General features: G+C 39.3%; 1 protein-coding gene across 1 annotated transcript; it reads right to left on the bottom strand.

The window, feature by feature from the left end:
• Nucleotides 1–13,990: 13,990 nt before the first annotated feature.
• On the bottom strand, nt 13,991–17,949 carry LOC115921220. Its single transcript, XM_030978471.1, has 3 exons — nt 17,361–17,949; nt 16,811–16,914; nt 13,991–15,965 (listed from the first exon to the last, which is right to left on the bottom strand). Exons 1-3 carry the CDS (start codon nt 17,723–17,725, stop codon nt 15,346–15,348), a joined length of 1,089 nt encoding a protein of 362 aa, XP_030834331.1. The 5' UTR covers nt 17,726–17,949; the 3' UTR covers nt 13,991–15,345.
• Nucleotides 17,950–23,698: the final 5,749 nt, after the last annotated feature.

Raw genomic sequence — 23,698 nt, 5'->3', positions numbered from 1 at the left:
TCTAAAATCTGGAGTCTACATTCCTGTCTTTTGCGAGCAATATCGCCGTTATTTCGGCTTGGATTTTGTTGATTTTTAAGTATGTCGTAGCTGAGACTATATGCTATCTAAATCAACCCTCATTTTTTCAATAAGATGTCATGATCGCGCTCATGATCATGATCATGATCATGATCATCATGATCATCATTATCATAATGATGATAATCATTTATCAATTACATTTTCATTTCTTTGAATAAGATAAAAATCGTCAAAAGGTGTTCTTCATGATGTAAATTAGAGTCAAATGTGTAACTGGTTACTGCACAGGGTCAAAGGTCATATATTGTTTCAATCTATCTTCCCTAGATCCATGATGATCAAGGAGACACAATTTAATCTTGACATATGAATAGATCATAATGGGAGAAGCATATGAATGGGAGAAGCATTTTACAAAATAATATATCGTGTAATGCATTATTCGTTATGTAGACCATTATCATACGTATCACCTAATTCGTCTAAGTGACGAATTAAAGTCTAGTTTTTTTTAAATCCGTCCGCCCCTACTCCAGAAAAGCAATCGAGGACAACCAATTGATTTTTTTTGTTGGCCTTTTATGTCATTTTGACCTACGACTGAATTAAAGATAAATTTGAGTTCTCGTAAAAAAGCAAAACTTAATTACACTGAATACATAAGTCATTTGCCAAACAATTTTGGTAGAAAATGCATACCGGCTGAGTAATGAGCATAGAGAGATAAGGAAATCAAGGTATTTAGGCCCGACACCATTTGTGTAGTCCCATATACATCTTTCTGTGTACAGTGCTTGTTACTTTACCGAGACTGGGCCAAATTTCTTATCATTTTCATGATTCAAGAAGCTTGCAGTACACACCAATGCTTATATGCTAGATGATCAACCTTTTGTGATCGATTCCACAACGTTTCTTTCACAATTCAATCGCATGACCAGAACTGGTCTATACCTTTAATACATTAGGTCAAATACATAAAAGAAATACCGATCTACAGAAAATAATAGGGTTGTATACTTATTTTTCATCAAATGGTATAAGGTTTTTTTTTTTTTTTTTTTTTACTTTGTTGTTACATAGTATCTAAAAGTTACCCTTCACTGCAATTTGGTGAACGAAGAGAAAATATCTATTATATATATATATATATATCGTTATTGTCTATAATCTCATTATATAAATGAATTCTTTTGACACTCCAAGTTACTAAAAAACATTCTTCCAAATTGCTAATTTGTTCAAGAAATCCTTATATTCATCACATTTCATAATTATATGGAATTCATCTCCTATGCCTTCTATATTGGTATTGAAGTCTTCACAGAATCGTAGATTAGGGGCCTTTTGTTCTGGCCTTTTATATCTTCCCGTTTCTATGGGTAAGTTGTGTGTGTTCAGTCGTAGTTTGGTGATATTTTATCTTAAATTTATATTTGGTATATGAGATAAATACTTTTTTTCCTTGATTGTATTTTTAAATTGTCTGAAGGTTCTGAGTTTATTTCCTTTACGAGAATCCCTATCATCAAATAAATCCAGTTTTAATTGTTCATCAATTCTTCTTTCCAAACAAACTTTACATATCGAAAATAATATCACTAGTGACATTCATTTGTCTCGCAATGTATGGTCAACAAGGGATCAAAAGATCATGACGTTTTGTGCGCCGCTGCAGCACTTCTTCAGGTGATAAAATATATTGTAAGCAAGCGTCTTATACACCTTACAGGTGGACCGGCGGTCAAATAATTCGATTAATAATTAAAACAATAACGGACAAGGCCTATTGGACCTGCCGGGCGAGAACAATAGTGTGCTCAACCAATCAACTGACATTAACCAACAGCTTTGTTCGTTATTTACTATTTTTTTGTTTTCTTCAAAGGATTATATTATAGACAAGGTAATTTTCATCCAAACTTCGTATTCGTATCCACCAATATTTGAGCATGTTTATTGGAATTCGAATGAGTTGAAGATGCTTGCCAATTTCAGCTCAAACTGCTAAATTAATTACCATCATGACACTTTTTAATCTACAATCAAGGATAATTATGATCTCATGCCTTGTTTGTTTCTCAAGCTGTCCAGCCTTCCGCGACAGATGCGCGTAGCTAAGACAATGCAATCAATCAGTACGTGATATTGCACGCAGTGTTGCTTGGATACATTATGACACACAGATATACTAATTTGACCGGTTGATTAATATAACATTGAAAAATGACAGGGAGTGATTACAATCAACTCAATCTCTATCACGTGAGGACCTTCTGATCAATCACATCTTCGGATCTGTAAGAGCTATTTAATATATAAATATACCTTGACGCCTCTGTTGTTTCCTTCGACGTAGCAGTACGATTGAAATACAGATCACAGCCAATAGAATGATGATAACTGGTACAACTGTAGATAAATGAAAGATATTGTAAATAGAACAAAACTGGAGCTTTTTGTTGTACTCTCTCGTTTTCTCCTTGCGTGGAGATTTGTAAAGTCTTGACATCAGAAAAAACCTGTTTATACAGAGTGAGTCAGAAAAAATGTCCCACTTTATTGTGCCTGTACGTGTGTGTTTGTCTGTCTGACTGTCTTTGTTCAAAACACTATTTTATTCCTCACCCAGCAACTTGGCGTAAGTGAGATCTGGCAGTCTTGTAAAGATTGTCTAATGTTCAGTCATGCATCAGAGATTCAAATAAAAATGGTAACTAAGTGTACTGGGAGGATAACTCTATCAAGACATATCATGAAACCCATGATTAAATATTCATACTTCAAACAATACAACTTTTAAAAAGTGGGACATCTTTCTGACTCACTCTGTATTGTTGTACGCCTTTTTAAACAGTGTTGAAGCATAGTATAACATAATGTACCTTGAAATGAAAATCTTTGTTAGCGTCTAATATCTGTCTATTTTCCTTTCCTGACTTTATTTATAAATGGTTTAAATAATGAAATGGAAGAATTATACACAGGTCCTTACCAACTTTAGCTACACTTCCATCTCTTCTGTCAATCGGAATTGTAGGTCCAGTAACTAAGAGTGTTGTTATTCTCTGTTCTTGCGATCCAAGAATAGACGCGTAGCAAACATAGCTGATTTCATTGGCTGTAGCGTTGGCGTATATGGTTTTGTTTTTCGTCCCGTCAAGATTTGTAACTTCAATCGGGTCTTTCGTGTAAAGACGTGTGGGTCCATGTAGAAAGTAAAGCTCAATATTTGGAAAGTAGCCTGAAGCTGAGCAGCTAATCTCGACTGATTGGTTCGTTGAAATAGTACAGGTAGTTTCAGTGTCGGTTGGAGAGATCATTTGACATTCATTGATGATTGGGTAGGGTTCCTTGGGGAGAGCTATAAAAAGAAACAAGGTTGACAATTATTGAATATCTTTCTTTGAAAGAGGACAACAAACAGGCATGTTTCTTAAGAAATATCTTCTGCAGTATCTAACGATATTTGTCTAACTTCGCATGCAAGAAATCTGATAATATAGCAGGATCGAGGGCCCTCTGGGTCCCTATTTTAGTGGTGGTGGTTATTTTCCTGACTGCTGAGAAAACATAAATGCTTGCAAGTAAGCAACCAGAGGACCGACGGCTTTACCCTCTCTGAGGGACCTGGTAATGAGGATTAATGCCTTAAACAAAAAGGCAGCGCATCGACTTGTTTTCGAACCCGGGTTACGGGATTACGAGACTTCTCTTTTAACTGAGCTATCACGCCTTGATTTCCTCTTTATCGTTTTTTCCCTGTTTTTAAAAAGAGGTTAGAAAGGAATTGAAATATATCCGAATGGACAGCGCTTCAAGAAAGTTATACAACTTAGAATAAACATGCGAGGGAGTTTAGTGATTACGCAAAGGAATATTAAGTTATGTTGTACAAAGAAACACGTAGGATTGAATGAAAGGGCCCAATTTTGGTCCATTGAATCTGCCTATGGTCATTTATCTACGGTAGCCTAATGATTAACAAATATTGTTATGACTTCGAAAATTATATTTTAGTAAAACATGTCTATATAACCTGTTACTCACAAAAAACACTGATGTCTGTAAGGTTGTGTATCAGTATCCCCTTGTAGTTTGCTACCCTGCATACATATAGTCCTTGTTCTGCAATGCTGACTTCTTTGATGATTAAGGAGAACTCTGCATTCATCTCCATGATCTGACATGACCTTTCACCTACACATGATCCTGTAACAGGGTCCCCTGTAATCCAGGACACGAGGGTTGGTGCACGTATTGGATCATCTCCTTTCTTCCAGTAGACAGCTAAAGGTGTCCCGCGAAACTGACAAGTCAGGATAGCGCTGTCCCCGATTCTGACTGTTTTATGTAAATCAGTGTACACAACATCATCGGGAACATCACAAGCAACACCTGAATAAAATATATGGGATCAATGGAAAAGGGTAAATACCAGTACCACCTTCTTTTTTTTATTTATTTATTTATTTATTTCGGTTTAAAAAGACATATAAATATACATGATTCAAAGGTCCAAGGACCAAAACTGTTCATGTTTACAATCTTTGGCATAATCATGAAAGAGAATGGCAATTTAAAAGTAAATTTGTAGGATCTTTTGCTGGCTTAATTTTGACAATATTACTCAATTAGGCAATAGCAATGATGACAAACAGGACTACTTTTCGGGCTGTATTATAATTCTATAAAAGGTATTACAAAGGTTTGGTATGGGGTCATGAATTTGGTTCAAATGAACATATTGGAAGCATATGCGATCCTACAATATTCAGTGATCATTTTCGCGGTTGAAATCGAGTGATGAAAGTTTAAATAATTAACTCACTTCATTGTATAGCTCCCTCTTCAAGGTCATGATATTAATATAGCTATAAAACAATATTTCTTGACTAAAATTGACCGATTGGCTATTCCCGTTTGAAAATTATATATCCCAACTACATATTCTGAGATTTTCGTGGTCGCAGCTACCATTGTTGGGCTGCAGGCGCTATTTGAAAATTATCGCAATTTACCTGGGAGCACCAGTAAATTGATATTCAATTTTTCTTGGAAGCAGAAGTGTTTTAGGGGCTAATTTTTGTGGTGCTTATAAAACATCTACAAATATTTCGAAATTGTAAAGAATCTTTATCAAGCCAAATTTCCCGAACCTTTGTATTACACCTTTAATGACAGTGCTCTAAAATGAAAACATGGTAAAGTGAAAAAAGTTTTCGATAGACATGCTATTATTGATCATGTTTATAAGATTTGCCAATGGACTGTTCTTGTACCTACTTGGTACTTGGTTGGGTAATCCCTTTGGCAGCTCACCCATGCAGGAAGCTATACTGGGATGATACGTGAGGCGAGTAACTACAAGGAGTGTCATAAATTGCAGGAATGGTGTGTGGACAAAGCACTCATTAATTTACAGTTAAAGGTAAAGACCAGTTATGGTCATGCGATTGCATTGTGAAAGAAACGTTGTGGAATCGATCAGAAAAGGTTGATCATCTAGCATCTAGCATCTGCAAGGTTCTGGAATCATCAAAATGATGAGAAATTTGGCCCATTCTTTGTAAAGTTACAAGCACTATACACAGAAAGATGTATATGGGACTACCCTATATCTCTCACAGACCATGAGAGAAACAAATTTACCAAATATATGAATTAGTAGGCGGTTTCCCGGCAAATTCTTTATCATCATGTATTAGTCAAAACATATTCTTTCACATGATTGGTAATGAGAGCTTCCATTTCATTTTTTGAAATTGGGGTGTTTCCAATACTGGTCTTTACCTTTAAATATGCCAAGTCCAGTGCAAGTAAAAACCAAGCTAGTAAGCTTATATGATGTGGGAAGCAACAGGGGGCTGCATCATTCTGATGGAGGGTAGAGCAGCCTCCTTGAAGTTGGTTTTTCTTGTTGCATTGACTGCTGAGCCTGGCAGATGATTCCAGATCCTTATTGCTCTTTGGTAGTATGAGAACTTGAAGGAGTCAATAGTTGCAACAGGAATTACATACCGGTACTTCAGGTTGTGGTCGTGTCTTCCAAAGTATGTAGCAGGGATGACAATAGTTGGTGCAGGGATGACAATAGTTGGTGCAGGTATGGAGACAATTAAGACAGTGATGGATCTTGTAGAGAAGGGTGCATTGGTCAAGGATTTGACGTGTGTGAAGCGTGTCCCAACCTACTAGAGCTGCCACAAGGGCCAATGGTGATGTGGTGTATCTGTAGTCACGGTACACAAAGCGAGCCGCTGTTTTTTGTACTTGCTCTAGCATTTTTGTGTGTAGGCCCTGGACTTTACCTCCCTGGTAGAAGGTGAGAGAGTCCTGCGAAGAAGACCTAGAGTACGGCTTGCTTAATTATTGTAGAGGTGTTGTGGTCGAGTGGATACGTCGCCGGACTGTCGATCACAAGGTCCGCGGTTCGAGTCCCGCCGCCGCACTAATGTCCTTTGGCAAGACATTGATCTACATTTGCCACTCTCCACCCAGGTGAAGTAAATGGGTACCTGGTAGGAATTTATTCCTTGAAATGCTAGAGCGCCGTATGGCAGCCGTGCTAAAGCCAGGGTAATAATCGGGAGCGCCAGGAGGGTCAAATCTGACTGACATGAGCGCTATACAAGAACCCACTATTATTATTATTATTATTATGCCGGATGGTTTGGCAGTGCTTGTTCCAACAAAGATCAGCAGAAACCGTTACTCCAAGGTACTTGTACTCTTTGACTCTCTGGATCAGTCCATTTGACAGTTGGTATTCTCGGATGCTGGGAGTACGTTTCCGTTTGATGGTGAGGATAGCGCCCTCGAAGTCCATCATCCAGTTTGACGACCACCTGGACAGCTGTTGGAAATCGTCCTTTAGGATTTGATGGTCCTCAGGGCGTCGAATCTTACGATAGAGGGTGCTGTCATCTGCAAAGAGATGCATTGTGGACTGGATGTTGTCTTGGATATCGTTGATATACAACAGGAACAGGGTAGGGCCGATGACGGATCCCTGGGGGACTCCAGATGTTACATCCCTCCATGTTGATTTAGATCCATCGTCTACGACTGCCTGTTGTCTATCAGTGAGGAGACACATTATCCACAGTCACAACTTATTCCTAGGACTACATTTCCTTGTTTTCCGAAAGGCTTTATATACGGAGGTGGTAGAGTTGTTTAAAAAAAAGAGGAATCTAATAACAGTTCCAAAGGCATCATAAGGAAAAACACTTTTAACTTATATATATATATATATATATATTCATTTGTAAAGCGCAAAAACTATGTGGATATATTCTACTGCGCCACAAGAGCTCGTAAATGCTGTGCTATACATACTATATGAACAAGTGAGTTTTCAGTTTTGATTTAAAATTATCTAGTGATGGGGCTTTCCTTATTTCTAGTGGTAATTTATTCCATAATCTAGGGGCAGCACAGAGAAATGACCGGTCCCCGAGGGTTACTTTGGTTTTTTATGGGGGTATTTGCAACATAAATGTGTCTTGTGTACTACGAAGGTTACGACCATGAGTTTGGGACTTGATATGCAACAATTCAGTGACGTAACTAGGACTTTGACCATTTAGAGCTTTGTAGACTATCATTAATATTTTAAATGTAATTCTCTGGCGAATTGGCAACCAGTGTAGTTCCTTTATACTGTTTGATTAATTAAATGCTCAAGTTAATCCATGCCAAACTAATTTTTACTCCATTCACCATTGGGTCTCACAAATTGTACATAATCTCAAGAAAGAAAAAAAAGTGGCCTGTTGATTTCATTGTCGCGAAAGAGTGTGTTAACTAGTATTCCACATCAGTCATTTATAATAGAATTTTAAGGAATAGAAATTTAAGTCGTTAGCTAGTCAACCAAGTGTCAGCTGGTGTAAACAAATAGACAGGTACTTATTTATGTCCTATGTACTTATACAAGCCTAACGACAATGCCCGTCGTCGAATGCCCCGGACTCACTGGCCAATTGGAGAAAGAGGTCCTGGCGGCTATTAAGAAGCTTGCTGTTCGTGAGGAGAATACCATGGTCGCCAGGGTCACACTGCATAATATGCGTCAGGACCGTGATGAAACCGTACGTAGCTTTGGAGCCCGCCTGCGTGGTCATGCAGGCATATGTAAATTTCTCATCAAATGCCCTAGCTGTGACGCTGATGTCAACTACACTGAAGCAATGATGCGAGATGTACTCACCCGTGGTATCCTTGGTGATAAGAACCAGGACATGACACAGGAGGTTTTCCTGTTCATTGAAGCCGAAGAGGCTGGCAAACAGTCAGCCTCCTCACTTCTGGATTCACACTCGACAAATGCCGCTAGGAGCACATACAAGAAGACCAAACAAGGAGGCTTCCCCATGACCATTACCCTTTACCACCATATCTATGGCAACCTCTCCGCCACATGGCTTAGAAGGAGATCTGTGCCTCAACCATATGTTGGCGTGACCGTCACGATTGTGTCTGATGACTATGAAGCCTTGGGTTTTAAAGTCTCCACCCCTACTATGACTTGCCCAGCATCCGCCATGGCTGATACAGGATGGCAGAGCTGCCTGGCTGGCTTGAAGCTCACCCGTCATCTTGGGTTACGTCTTTCGGACCTCATCCCAGTCACTATGAGGATGCATACTGCTACCACAGGAGGCATCAAGATCCTTGGAGCTGCCATCCTACGCTTTTCGGGCAGAGATGGTTGGGGCCAGGTCCTCCACTCCAGGCAAATGACCTATGTCACTGACGGCTCTGACAAGATCTTCCTCAGTAAAGAAGCCTGCATTGATCTCGGACTCATCTCCAACAGCTTTCCAGCGATTGGTGCTACACAGGAATCACACAATCTAGACACAACTGCAGCTCTACAGGAGGTACCAACCGTCACTCATCGTTGCCCCCGTTGCCAACACCCTCCACCACCCCCAACAAAACTACCGTTCCCGGCTACTGACGCTTATCGTCAGAAGTTACAGCAATATCTACTCGACTACTATAAGGTGGGTGCATTCATCAACACATGTGAGCATCAGACCCTGCCCCTCATGGACAGCCCACCAATGAAACAGATGGTAGATCCTGACGCTGAGACGGTCGCACATCACACTCCGGTACCTTTCCCCATCCACTGGCGTGATGCTTTGAAGGCTGGGTTGGACCATGATGTCCAGTTTGGTGTCATCGAACCAGTCCCTGTTGGTGAGCCTGTTACCTGGTGCCATAGGATGGTTATCTGTGTGAAGAAAAATGACACACCATGGCGGACCGTTGACTTCCAGGCTCTAGACATATCTCTAGACCCGAATGTTTTGGAGGTGGTCAATGAAACGAAAATCCTCGGTGTCTGGGTTCAAGGTGACCTAAAATGGGACAAACAAGTCAAAGAAATGCTGTCGAAGAGCAAGAAACGGGTACATATATTGAGCAGACTGAAGAGATTTAGAATCCCACGAGAAGACCTAGTTGCCGTATACAAGTCCTACGTCCGGCCAGCTCTGGAATACGCAGCACCGGTGTGGCACCCTGGACTCACAAAGCTGCAGACTAGTGCACTGGAAAAAATCCAAAAGAGGGCGATGAGGATTGTTCTTGGAGCTGAACTCACTTACACAACTGCTCTCAAAGAAGCTTCAATAGAAACATTAGAAGAAAGAAGGCATGACCTATGTACAAAGTTTGCCGAAGCATGTGTACGTTCCCATATATACTCGAATGTGTTCCCTCTCAACGACACAACTCATTCCATGCAGCTCAGGACCAGCCGAACGTACAAAAATATCAATGCCAGGACAAAAAGATATCAGAATAGCTCCATTCCATTTCTGACAACTTGCCTAAATGAATAATGTCAAGGTCGTATAAAAGGGGTGAATAGAGAACAATGTACGCCAAACTCTTTTTGACGAAACCGGTGTCACTATTTAATTATTTATTTATTAGCGATATATATATTTTGAAATCAGAACATATTTCTCATATAATTATATTTCCAGGGGCCTAATCGCTTATCGAAGCATGAGCATGGGTAATAAGCATAGCATAGCATTACAGGTATCAACAAGTTTATTTTTTGTTCAATTAAGCACTTAAATACCTTATCAATGACTTATTTACCCCATCTCTACTGAATGATGCAAAACCAAATTACATAATATTATTAATGGAAATATTGTTGTTGTATATATATATATATATATATTGAATTATTCTTAATGCTAATATTGTGAATTGTCACTAGAAAGTGATCTAACTATTGATGACAATCCATTGTCTTTGTTAATTATATGGTATTTTAACTAGTATTATTTGAAACAATTGTGAAAGAAATATGATATGTTTTTAATTGTAAATCGTCATGCAATTCAGCCCAGGCTGCGAAATGATGATATTAATAAACTGAACTGAACTGAACTGAACTGAAGGGACGTGGTCCATTATCCAGGAGTGCTGCACCCATGATGTGAAATTCAGCTTCATTCAAGTTTGCATGGTCTGTTACATTTGCAGGCATAGCATGGTCCAACTTCGACACGTCTGTCTGCACTGCAAAACTATATCCCTCCTTCCGCTTCAAAATCCTGAGCATACCTGATTTTTGGCTATCAACATTCTGCTTGTCATGTAATTGTGGGAAACTAACATGCTCTTCTTTCTCTGCTGTCTCTCTGACTGTGGTGGGTGGTGTTATTTTCAAGTGTACCTCTTCATCACTTGAGATGTCTACAACTTCGACTGCAGCCGGTTGCTTTGCTTGAGAGCTAGCTGAGCCTGATGAGTAAGGTGATGAATAGCTAGAGTGGTAATTGGTGTCTCTCACATGTACAATTCTACCACCACGGATTATGCATTTCTCGCCATCAGCCCTTCTCTTTTTCAACTCTTCCCGTAGAAGTTTGTGTGAAAATAAATAAATATCTTGTTGTAGACTCCATGGTGTCTCGACATCTTGGCTTTGAGGAGAATCTCATCTCTTGGGACAGCCAGCTGAACTAGGAGAACCCTAGGGATGCTATTGTCTCGCTGCTTGTAACCAAGTCTGGTTGTTTTCACAATGTTTATATTCTTGAACTGAAGAACGGTGAGAATTTTCAGAACAAATTGTTGATCATCTTCTTGTCGCTTATTTTTTGTCTCTGATTTGCTTTCCTCTACATTGTGAAAGATAATGTTGTTCTTCCTTCTGTCTCGACTTGGTCTCTGTACTCTTCCAGGATTGGTATTGCATCTGGGATAGCATCCTGTGGTGATTTTCTGTTTTCTGATGAGCAGGGGTATAAGGAACTGGTCCCCATGTGCAGGAACAGTGAGAGGTGATCTGTATGAAAGATGGTGCAAATCTGCCTTCAGCTGCTCATTATCATTCTCAAGCTTCATTATTTTAGTCTCAATCCTTTGCATCATGTCCATGACAGGTTTGAAGTGATCGGTCTGTGGGCCCGTGACATGATTAGCTTGGTTCGGAGAGGGAGGTACTGTGATTTCATCAGACTTTATTGAAGTGTATGGTGTGTGCAATTTCAGTTTGGCTTCTAAATCACATGTCATGCAGAAGAAGTGAATAGTACTCCATTTCCCTATGTCCTTGATAAGTTTAGCTTCAAGATTTGCACATCGTGGGCATAGCCAATTCTTACATAATTCACACTGGACTAAAGACCTTGTGCGAGTGCCATGACAACCATCACAACACAGGTCATTGCTGTCAGTCTGTGGTATATGTGTACCGGTTGGTTTGTCATTCTCTGATTCCTCCTTTTTCGTTCCTCTTTTGCTCAACGTCAACAAAGGTCTACTGTTGTTGGCCCTGCTCATATTTTTTACTGCAGAGCTCTGTCGACCTTGACTGCCTATGCTAGGATGACTGGAGCAAATACTTAAGGATTGACTACCGTATTTACCAGCGATAAGGCCGCACCCCAACTTTGACATTTCAAAAAGGGAAGAAAAAAAAAAACGGACACTAGAAATGCAATCGTGTCACAACGATGTGCGTGCAATGACGCAATGTTTCTACGTGTCAAACGAAAGAGCTTCTCTCGGACTATCCAGAGCAATTTGTACGAAGTCTGTAGCTTCTGTAATATTAGAGATAGATGGCGAAAGAAAGGCCTCAACAGTGACCTTGATGGGATGGTAGTGACTATGCCTACGAAGTTTGATAGAAATTGGGATAGGGGAAAGAACCTAGAAAGGGCTCGCAATCAGCACTGCGTGCAAAAACCAATGGCATTTGGTGCATGTTCGTCATTGCAATAAAGATCGTTCTGGGGGCCAAAAGCGTGAACCCGATATGACCCATAGACAATGCGTGTAATGCATGGGCGGAAAACGTACAGGATCTGTATTATGACCGGAGATAAATTGTTTTTTCTCTCTCTCTTTATGTCTCTTTATGGGCCGTATTTGGTATCATTAGAAAGAGAATTTCATGGTTGTTATTGTAAACCACTCTTTTTTCTATGATAATCCTATCGAAACACGTGATGTAAAATAGATCTATAGGACAAAATGGCGTCTTAAATGGCCCCCTTGACCAATTTCAAAAATCCGGCCAAGAGGTGCCCTGCGTATTGGAACTCGGCATGTCACTGCAAATTTTCAAGGAAAAAAAAGGATGTTTAAGGGGCGAAAAGCAGTCTGAAAAAATGACGTCATAGCCGATACGTGTTAGATTCGGGCGTAAACTCGGCGGAATTCGTGTAGTGACCCTTGTTCAAATGCGATTTACTCACAATTTTCTGTGTGAACATATACCATACTTGGTATCATTCGAAAGAGCACTTCATTGCGGTCAGTTTGACACCATTGTTATCTGCGCGCAACGTATTGCACGCATCAAACGCGCTATTACGTAATGCATATTAAATTCTTCATTTTTGGCGATAACTTTGCGCTGACATATTCAAATTTTACCAAACTTGGCTGACATAGACCGCGGGCCATAGATCAAATATGTGGCTTATTTTTCATTTTCGTGCCTCAACTCTTGTATATACCTAAATTTTTGTTACTCAATAGAACAAAAATCATTGAATAACAATTGATAACTCGTCAGTGCAATAAGTTGCACATTAATTAATTATGCTAATTTAAAAAAGTTACAGCGCCCTCTTGTGTTCAAATCTTGAGATCTGTGTTGTGCTAATGGGTTCCACAGGATTTTATTGGACTTGGAGGTTTTGTTTCACCCAGGGAATAACACCCAAGTCTGTCTTGGAATGGTTGGTGTTATATTTTTCTTTATTTAAAGGTTAAGTCCATCCTAACAAATATTTTAGTTTAAATAAAGTCAGAAAAATGAAAGGAAGACGACAGTGAAAGTTTTCAGCAAGTTTTGAAAGTAAGCAAGTTATCAATTTTTGAAGGTGTGATTAATGAAACACAACTCGACAACTCCACAATGTAACTTTTTTCTGCTTCTATTCAGGATGGACTTCCCCCTTTGATTAAACAACAAACAAAAACAATCTTGAAAATAAATAGAGATAAATAAAGAGAGAGATTAATAGAGAGGGGAGAGAAGTGGAAAAGAGGGGGGGGGGTCAGGAGATAATGGGGACTTTGGTAGACTGTGGTACTTTTATTTATGTATTTATTCATTTTTGTTTTTATTTGTTTGGGGGGATATCAATGTGTGCACATGAGGATGCACATCTTTTAATGAGTATAATCATGGTTTCAATGCATTTTGACTACCAGTATTCATCACTTACTACACAACTTGAACCATCCTTCGGTATCCCATCACAAATATAGCACCCCCCACACTTATACTGAAAACTTCACCCTCTCTCTCTCTCTCTGGCTGTATGTCTGCCCCCCCCCCCCCCTCTCTCTCTCTCTCTCTCTCTATATATATATATACAGTGCATACACACACACACAAACAATCCAATAAATTAATTTACATTAAAACACAATTTGAACAGGTGTCAAGATAGATAAGCCAAAATTTCCATATTCAATCAATATTTTTAATCATCTTTTAACTACATGTATCTCAAATACATTGCAAAATCACAGGAAGTTTTGACAATGGGGTGGGGGGGGGGCAGTAGACGTAATGCATAGTATGAAGTAGATTCATTGTAAGAAAAATAAATTGTATTCATGATGAGGTACACTTTTCTGGCTCTTAAAGGAAATTTCCAGGCAGTTTTGTTTTTGTTTTTTTCATAACAATGATCAAACTCATTCCTTAATACCAAATCTATTAAACTGCCCCAACAGATTGTGAACAAGTATAAGTCTACTGTACTAGCAATACAGAGAATTAATTCATACAATGACTTTCAAATGTTCAATATCATTGTGTACTGTTAGAGGGAGAAAATCCATCATTGATTCATACAAGGCATGGAAACCAGACATAAATCAACTTCCTTGCTACTTGCCTTTGATGATTTGATGATTTAATTATATTTTTAACAATATTTTCCCTCCATTACGTTGATGACAAAAACAAGAATTGCCAGATACCCACATTTGTACAGCATAAAACATAAACTTAAACGTGAATACATTTCAATTACTAATCATGGTATTTACAAAATTGTGAACTACTTAATCTCAATCCTCCGATAGTGCACAATTAGAATATTTTTTCACAATGGAACAAAATACTTACATGTCCAGTTCAAATCTATACCTACAATGGTACAATGTATTTATTTAGCAGTGAATAGAGGCAAAAAACACATTTATCTCCCGACATCTACAAGTATTTTCTTCCCTTACATTAACATATTGAGAAACAACTTTCAGTGTCAAGTCATGATGAAAAAAAAATACATGAAGAACAAATACTTTCCAGAATGACAAAGGGAATGACCATTACTCAACATGTATCAGGAATTTTCAAAATAAAATATTGGTTCCTGTTTATAGAGCACTTGTTATGCTTTATGACACTTCTCTTTACCTGCATGTAGTAATACCTAGCAACAAAATATGTACTGCTCTGGTTAGATGGGTACGCATTTACATGTACATGTACACCTGAGTGAAACATGGTAACAATGGATTCATGTTATGTTTGTCTAAATGACTATGTACCATAAACAATTGAATGTGCAGTGCAGTCAATAAACCACTACTAGACTTGGGCATCAAAAACATTTTGCTGGAAGTATATACATTTACCTCACAAATACTGTAAATGACTATATATTCAAAGTGGTTATAAATTTTTAAGCCTCATCAATCTCTAAAGTTTTCATATAAATCACATGAACAGTAAAATACAACATCATACAAGTGTGACCTTAGTTGTCCCAAACAACTGTGTTTGAACAGAAATTGGTATATTCATATCTTTACCCTGTTTTTGCAGGATTTCAATCGTGCTTTCAATCGGTAGGTTTTGAAGGAGGAGGCATCTAATCCTTCAACTCCCCTGACTTCCTTGATGAAGAGTTGGTTCAGCTTAGTCAGCCTAAGGATCTCCTTATTTTTCATTATCCTTTCCTCAATTACCTTTTTGCAGAAACTAGAGTATGACTTATCATATATTACTGTTTGCTGAGTATCCTGTTTATAAGTATTACATCTCTTCACAACTTTTGTATACCTGTAATAGCACGATTTATGGTACCTTACTTCTATTGCAACAAGATCTTTCCCACGTATGTGTAAAAGCAATTGTTCATCTTGCTTTAATAAAGCGGCCTCTAACAGATGCCCCCCATCTTTTCTTTCACAAAGAATTAATTTTTCTACCTTCCGTTTACCAGAAGACTGTTCGCGGATATACTTAGCTCCTTTGCAGATAATGCAATGGACTGGCAATACATGCGGCTTATCAAAGTCATGGCTGGTAGAGGGTTGATTTTCATGGGATACTCTCGACCGCAGCAGTCTCTTGGGTGCAGGGGCATCCTCACTTGCTGACACTTCCTCTGGATCTTCTGTAGATGTCTTCTCAGCATCTGTGGGTTTAACAAGAAAAAGAGAAGGAAGAAAGGAACAGACAGGGGAAAAAATACTGATTAAAACCAATTTTATCAAAATCATTCTGATTTTCTGAATATATAACTCAATGTGGTGTTGGTGTTGAAAGTGTGGATCAAGCTGCTGAACCAAGCTCCAACACTGACTGTACTTGAGAAATAGCTCAATACTGAGTGATGTCACGCCTTTTATGTGATCCACTCACGATTTCAAGCGAAAAGGCTATACAACGAAAGTGAAATCAGTGAGAAATGGCATTCAAATTTCATCAAACAGGATGTAAAATCTAAAATCGTATTTTCAAATCAAAAGAGAAAATGTTATTAATCTTTAGAAAATAGACACATATATAGCTCTGATGATTTGTAAAACATTTTGACTGTAAATTGGATTTCGCTTAACTTTGCTGTGACGTTATCATTTGGTTCATGATCTTAAGATCACCAACACCAACACCGAACTTCAAATCACAAATTTCCCAATCTCTAGGCGATTTGTGTTGGGGAATAGGGAAATAACAAATAAATCGTCAAAGCGAACCATGATACTCGGTTCAGCAGACAACATTCAACAACATATTTTCCGAGGTCAATTCCAACACCAGCCGCATTTCAAGTTCAGTGTTGTGGCTTTTGACACTGAACTTGAAATCGCCAGTAGATCTAAATGTGTAGATGCAGAACAATTATTGCACAATTGCACCTACCGGTGTCTTCTTTTGCACTGCCTCACACACGCACAGATCAAACACTCTCCTTCTCTTCTTTGTCTTTGTACTGTACTGTTTAAATTATTTTAGCAGCATTTAATCATTGTTTATTACCTCTCTTCTTCTGAAGTCTTGTCAATGCTCTACTGATTGTCGTTACGTTGCAAAAGTGTCGGTAACATTCAGCATGATATCCTCGAAGCCGAGTATGGTGCTCCCTAGTAAAAGAAAATGTGAGAGATGTAGACTAATAAATAATTTCTATTAAAGTTCAATCTGCTAAAATACAAGAACTGCTGGACCTAGTTTAAGTAGTTAGGCCTATGTAAATGGCTTAATTTCTTGACACAAGCAAGAGTCAAGAATTAGACTATTTTATAATTTATCTGTAGACGAAAAAAAGTAGAGGGTCTAGACAGTAGTAGTAGGGACAGGGTCTAGTAGTAGTAGATCTAGACCTAGAAAATCTATCCTGTAATCCAGGACCATAGACATAGTAGATGAGAGGTCTAGATCTAGTCTGTTCTCTACTACTCTAGACCAAATTTGTAATTTCTGCTCTTTTTTCAAGTGCAATTTTTATTTCGGGGAAAATGTGAACACTTTTCATTTCATGCAGGCCTAGATATCTAGATCTATACCAATATATTAGGTGATAACTTACCTGCTTGTTGTCGATGACTGAAGACCGACTTGTCCCACACCTTCACTTTCGTGTACGTGTTCTTGCAACTTCTCTGCAACTTCACTTTCTAAACTCTCTTCCACGATTACCCACTTAGCTGCACACTCCTTACACTTTTGATAGCTTTTATCACTAAATGGTATAATCTTGCTCTGAGTATCGATGACATGTATGGAACAGAAAGCGGATTCACCAGCCTCAGAATTGTCCGTCTCACTGGCATCAAACGACTCAGAAGTCGCCATAGTACACAGTGAAAGTCGCAGTGCACAGTAAAAGTCGCATAGGCGTGCGCATAAAACAAAGAATATGATTGGCCAAAAGCCAGTCACTCCACACATCATGCTATCAGCAACGTATTGTGATTGGTCATTCTTACCGTAGAAAGTGAAAAATTGTCTCAAATTTGTTTTTTGTTTTTTGATATTTTCAGAAAATGTGCAAGTTTTGTTACTGACGAGTTTCAGATGTGACTGTAATAAATATTTTTAAACATGTTGACCAAAATACAGCTAGATACAAATTTGAGGCACGAGATGAAAAGAAAATGCACCTCGGCCCGCGGTCTAACAGTTGTCACGTATATGGATACATGTGTCTGTCAAGTTTCACTGATGTAGGTATAAAAATCGCCATTTTAGAGCAAGTTGAAGTTATTTCGGAATTTTCTTGAAAATGGCGAATTTGGAGGGCAATTTTCTCAAATTTGGTCGGTGATAGGGTATATAATTTTGTATATGGTTGGAAAGGGCATATCTTCAAGTATCTAATCCAAAAAAAGGTACGGGTCTGCCAAGCCATTATGGAGATACGGCCACAGAAAGAAAGCCAATTCCCAGAACTTTAGAGGGCGCTATTTATGTTTTGCATAGCCATTGAAGCGTGAAATTTGGCATGGCTATGTGCAATTATGAGATAAAGATACTGCAAAAAGATGAGACGAAACGGAATTGGTAAAAGAAAGTTATTGCAATTTTTAGATTTGTAGGGGTCCATTTTTCAAGAATGTTAAAGTTTTTTGACGAAGTCGGTTTCAGATTTGAATTTTGAGTACGAAGATGGCATTTTGAAGGTCAGGTTATACGTCGCAGATTAAAGAAACTTTCTTAGACTATCTAAAGGAATTTGTTAGAAGTTTGTAGGATCTAGGATAGTGGAGAGAGAAAGGAATAAAGAAAGGCCTTAAAATGGACCAGAAACGGACAAAATGGCGCCTGGACGGTTATGCATGAGTGATTTCAAAAATCGAAGAACGTAGTGACCTGGATGAGATGTTAGAGATGATGTCTACGAAATTTGAAAGGAAAAGGACATGAGGAAAGAACCTAGATAGGAATGACAAGCACTACGTGCAAAACGAATGGGATATCCGGACGATAGGGAAAACCAGGATAAGAATATTAATGGGGCACAATGTGAACAAAAACAAGGCAATGACGAAGGTCGTCATTGCAAAAACAAAATAATCGTAATTTTCTCTTAAAACACTATTTTTTTTTTACAAACTGATGCCAAATTCATCAATATTCTTATAATTTACCGTAAGTTTAGCTAAAAAAGCGATCGCAGGCAGATATACCCCTACCACAATGTACGGTGTTATGCGAAATTGCATAAAATGGAAAAACAAAATGGCGACTTTGGATGGATGCTTCGCGGCAGGTCCGTTAAACGGTCCTTTCCTTTACTTTTGCAATGCATTGGCACGAACTTGAACTTGGCACGATCAAGAAATATCGGCAAAAGTTGTTTTAGGAAGTTATTTTCGTCTTCATGTCAACATTGCAAGATAAAATTGTCGGTAAGATCAGGGAGGTGTTTTAGATGGAGTTTCAGTCTCGAAAGAATTTCCCGAGGGAAAGATATTCAAGATTAACTTGGCTTAACAACAAGTAATGTAACCCTCTTCAGCCATCAAATCCATGAACAGCCGCCTTTATCAGACCACAGATGCCCTCTGGCGATCCAAATGTTACGAAGTGTTACGCAACCCGGCCTGCTTCCCTAAGCTCTCCAAACACTTGGTCGTAAAAAAAAGGCTTTTAAGCCATGCGAGTCACCGAGAAAATGACGTCATTTTGGTCGATAGCAGCCGATGTGTATTTCCAACAATGCATTTCGCGAGCCCTATGTCACTCAGTTTCGGGAGTGAGATTTACGAGCTGTGTGGTCCGGGTGGGGGATTAAGGGGATTATGATAGGGGGAAAAAAGACTCTCGGTGCAACGGTTATCTTCAAAAGGGCCTCTTACATGCGGAATCCATTTAACTCACAAACCCTGGTAAGATGTTTGAAAATGTCCTGTATCATAGTGGTATAGTTTTTTTACCGTTTTTAGTCCCATATGTGCAAATTCGTGTTGGTTTTGACTTACGTTTTTGTATTTTTTTTACTCTTTCGTCGTACAGGCCGACCCCAACTTTTTGATATTTTCTCTTCCAAAAATACGCCGGCCTTTACGCCGGCAAATACGGTACTGTTTAGACTTGTATTTAGTGACAGATTTCCCTTAACTTGCTGCTGTGAGTTTTGACTGAGTGACCTTGTGACCTTTCCACGAATATAGAGTAGAGTCTCCGGTTTGCGGCATAGCCCTGTTTGCGGCCAGGGGTATTTGTTTTAAAAATAAAATAAATATGACTCGATAATAATCATTGAAACCTACCGTGGATTCCCCGGTAAGTTCTGCTTTGCCGAAAACATCCGTAGCAGATGCTCCTGTCGGTACGGAGTATCCGTCAGCGATGTCGGAAATCTACGGCACCAGTCGCCGATGAAAATTCCAGCAGGTGCTAACTTTTAAGTTAAGAGATCGAGGCATGACTAGATCAATATTGTAGCTCTATTTGTCCGATATTTGTCCGATTGGAGGTGTAGCGGCTCTTACATTCGCCCTACTTTCACCGTACATTCATGTTCCCAGTATTTTTCCATCATTTTTCCATCACACTACTTATTAATATTCATTATTCGGACCACGTACGTGTGTATTTCCTTCCAATCGAGCACCGTGGTTCCGCGCACCCATTCACCCGCGTATTTTCAACTCCACGAGGTTTTTCTCCACTCCCGCTTTCACCTTGGTCGAGTCACGACGTCTCCATAATTTCCTCTCCAGGCTTCATTCTACAACTCTTCTTCTGCCGTGTTCAATGGGCTGCAGTCTCCCAGTGGAACGTTATAATCAGAACCCGACATGGCGCTTGATTCTCCGCTGGGAGCTGCCAGTTTCTTCGTTCCGGTAGCTCTTTTCTTATACGAGCTCGACTCACCGTAGTTCGTCTTTTTCATCAACGAGTTCGACTCACATAACTCTGATGATTTTCTCCATCAAAGTCCGGATCATTCATCGAGCGACTCACTGCTCCGTCTATTTCACCGCCGGCTTGATGTCTACATTTATACTCTTCGCCTCCGACATCGAACGACCCACTGTTCCGTCGTCGAGCGCCACATCTCTTCTCTTCTCTTCTCGCCTGAGAGCTTCTTTATCATCTTTATCACGAGCATCAGCGTCGAGATTCTTCACGGCTCCTCAGCCACGACTACGAAGCTTCATCTCCGCCTTCAAGCCTCCGCAGCATTCATCGCGTGAGCCCCTTCCTTCGTTCTCAACTCTCTTCTTTACATTGGACTTTCGACGTCATTTCATAGATGTCGTAAGCTCTATTCATTCATTATGTACATTCCATTTATTCATGTTCATTCTCATCTTTGATCATTATGTAATCCCCGTGCAATATTCACATTATCAAGTCTGCTATATTTGCTTGATTGCACTTTGCAAGTGCATTGTCAGCTTTGTTCAGTACCCAATAAATTAACGAAAAGGGAATACTTTCTTTCATGTATTTTATTGTCAGTGCAACCTTGCTTCCTCGTAGCTAAAATTAAAAATACGAGTTATGTTGTGTGACGAGTGAACACGCTTTCAAATATCCATTCACAATACCTCACACACTCATAATTCTACAGAGGTGAAATTTGATGTTTTTGTGGAAGTATGATGGCTGTGGTCTGTCTCCTATCGCAGATATTTTGATTGTGCCACCGCATGGCCCGTTGCATGGGGTGGCCGCAAACCGGCACGTAATTACGTGTTTTTCTGGTTTGCGGCGGGTGTTAATACACACATAACATGCGGGATCGTGTATGATGGTATGTGTGCTGATGTGTGTACCCGCTATGACCCGATATTTTCTAGTAGTACGTACCCCCGTATGGGATGATCCATTCGAGGAAAAGGTGAAATTGTTTAAAACTTGACAAATTTACCGTAGCAACAGATAAACAGGAGAATTTGGGTTACCCGTAGTAATTTGGTACATGCTTTGATCGTGACGTAGCGCATAAAGCTTTGTGACGTACGCGTGCCGCAAACCAGGTAATGCGTGCCTGCAAACCGGGGAACTCGAAGCATTTCGAAACGTGGTCAATGCTGACCACGCTGTGGGTCAGTTAGGTTATTTGTGACTTCTATTTAATAAGTAAGTATATGGACTCTTTATTGAGGGTATTGAAGTATTTGCATAAAAATAGAATCGGCAGTTCCCGCCGATCGGCCGCAACCCAGAGCCACTACTCTACACCAGTTTACGGTTGTGTGCGCCATCTTAATCAAAACCAATGACGTTTTCAGACCCTCGAAATGCGTGACGTCACACACAATGCGTGACACTTGGTAGCTCTGTTTATGGACCTCTGCCTTATGCAGCTGAGAGTCTGAATATATAGATCTAGTCTAGGGCTACAAACTTCTGAATTGAAATTGAATTGTTCCTTAAAATCTATTATAAACGGCTGATATATGGAAGACTAAGTAACGCACCCTTTCGCGGTTTAAACTTCATGCATTGTACTATACTAGCAGTAGTAGGAGTGCCTCCATGCACCTAGGCCAAATATACAGTTCCCCAAACTCCAAAGTTGACAGCCCGCGCCCGGCCCGGCCCCTGGTTTAGAATAATGGTGGAATCGAATCTCTATTCTCTTACCTGAAATGTAGCAAGATATCATAACAATACACACACATGTCGCTATAATAAGCCAGAGATTGCCAAAACGAGGATCCATCTTGATTGGTCGTGATCATGTGATGTGTACGTGGTAATAACGATCATCATCCGTCGATCACCACACCTACGTAGTTTCGTGTAGATCTATTCTATGGCTACATGCACGAAACTGGGTTTTTCCAGCTTCTTCTTCTCGGAAGCTGGCCTGGGACCTGGGTATGGCACGCCACTATGGCACGCCACAGCCGTCATAATTGGTCGAGTTTACAAAAAAGCAGTCGAGTTTACAAAAAAGCAATCGAGTTAACAAAAAAGCAGTCGAGTTTACAAAAAAGCAATCGAGTTAACAAAAAAAGCAATCGAGTTTACAAAAAAGCAAACGAGTTTACAAAAAAGCAGTCGAGTTTACAAAAAAGCAGTCGAGAAAAAAAAAAAGCAGTCGAGAAAAAAAAAAAAGCAGTCGAGAAAAAAAAAAAAGCAGTCGAGAAAAAAAATAAAAGCAGTCGAGAAAAAAAAAAAAGCAGTCGAGAAAAAAAAAAAAAGCAGTCGAGAAAAAAAAAAAAGCAGTCGAGAAAAAAAAAAAGCAGTCAAGAAAAAAAAAAAAGGAGTCGAGAATAAAAAAAAAAAAATGCTGCTTTTTTTTTTTCTCGACTGCTTTTTTTTTTTTCTCGACTTCTTTTTTTTTTTTTCTCGACTGCTTTTTTTTTTTTTCTCGACTGCTTTTTTTTTTTTTCTCAACTGCTTTTTTTTTTTCTCGACTGCTTTTTTTTTTTCTTGACTGCTTTTATTTTTTTCTCGACTGCTTTTTTGGAAACTCGATTGCTTTTTTGTAAACTCGACTGCTTTTTTGTAAACTCGATTGCTTTTTTTGTTAACTCGATTGCTTTTTTGTAAACTCGATTGCTTTTTTGTAAGGTCGACTGTTTTTTTGTAAACTCGACCAATTATGACGGCTGTGGCGTGCCATACCTGGGTTGCTTTGTTCCAGCATAACGGATAGGGAAATCCCCGAATGTCAATTTCAAACCGTAGAGGGGAAGCGTCTTACCATTTTGCATAGATTTGCCAACTCGTATACTAGTACTCAGTGGCGTATGAGCAAAAAACGTTGAGGGGGGGGGGGGGAGCAGACACAAAAAAAAACCCGCATCACCCCGCTGTTACATGCAGGCCCTGCTGAACGTTTTTCAAAGTGGGTGGGGGAGACTAAAGTAGTGTACGATCAGGTAGAGCGTAGCATAAATTGGCGTGGGGTCCATATGCAGCTAGCTAGGGGCTGACGCTTAGGGGGTTTTAGGCATT

Source organism: Strongylocentrotus purpuratus, unplaced genomic scaffold, assembly GCF_000002235.5.
Source record: "Strongylocentrotus purpuratus isolate Spur 01 unplaced genomic scaffold, Spur_5.0 spur5_scaffold_1, whole genome shotgun sequence".
Taxonomy (NCBI): domain Eukaryota; kingdom Metazoa; phylum Echinodermata; class Echinoidea; order Camarodonta; family Strongylocentrotidae; genus Strongylocentrotus; species Strongylocentrotus purpuratus.
This window is presented reverse-complemented; position numbering and strand designations above follow the sequence as displayed.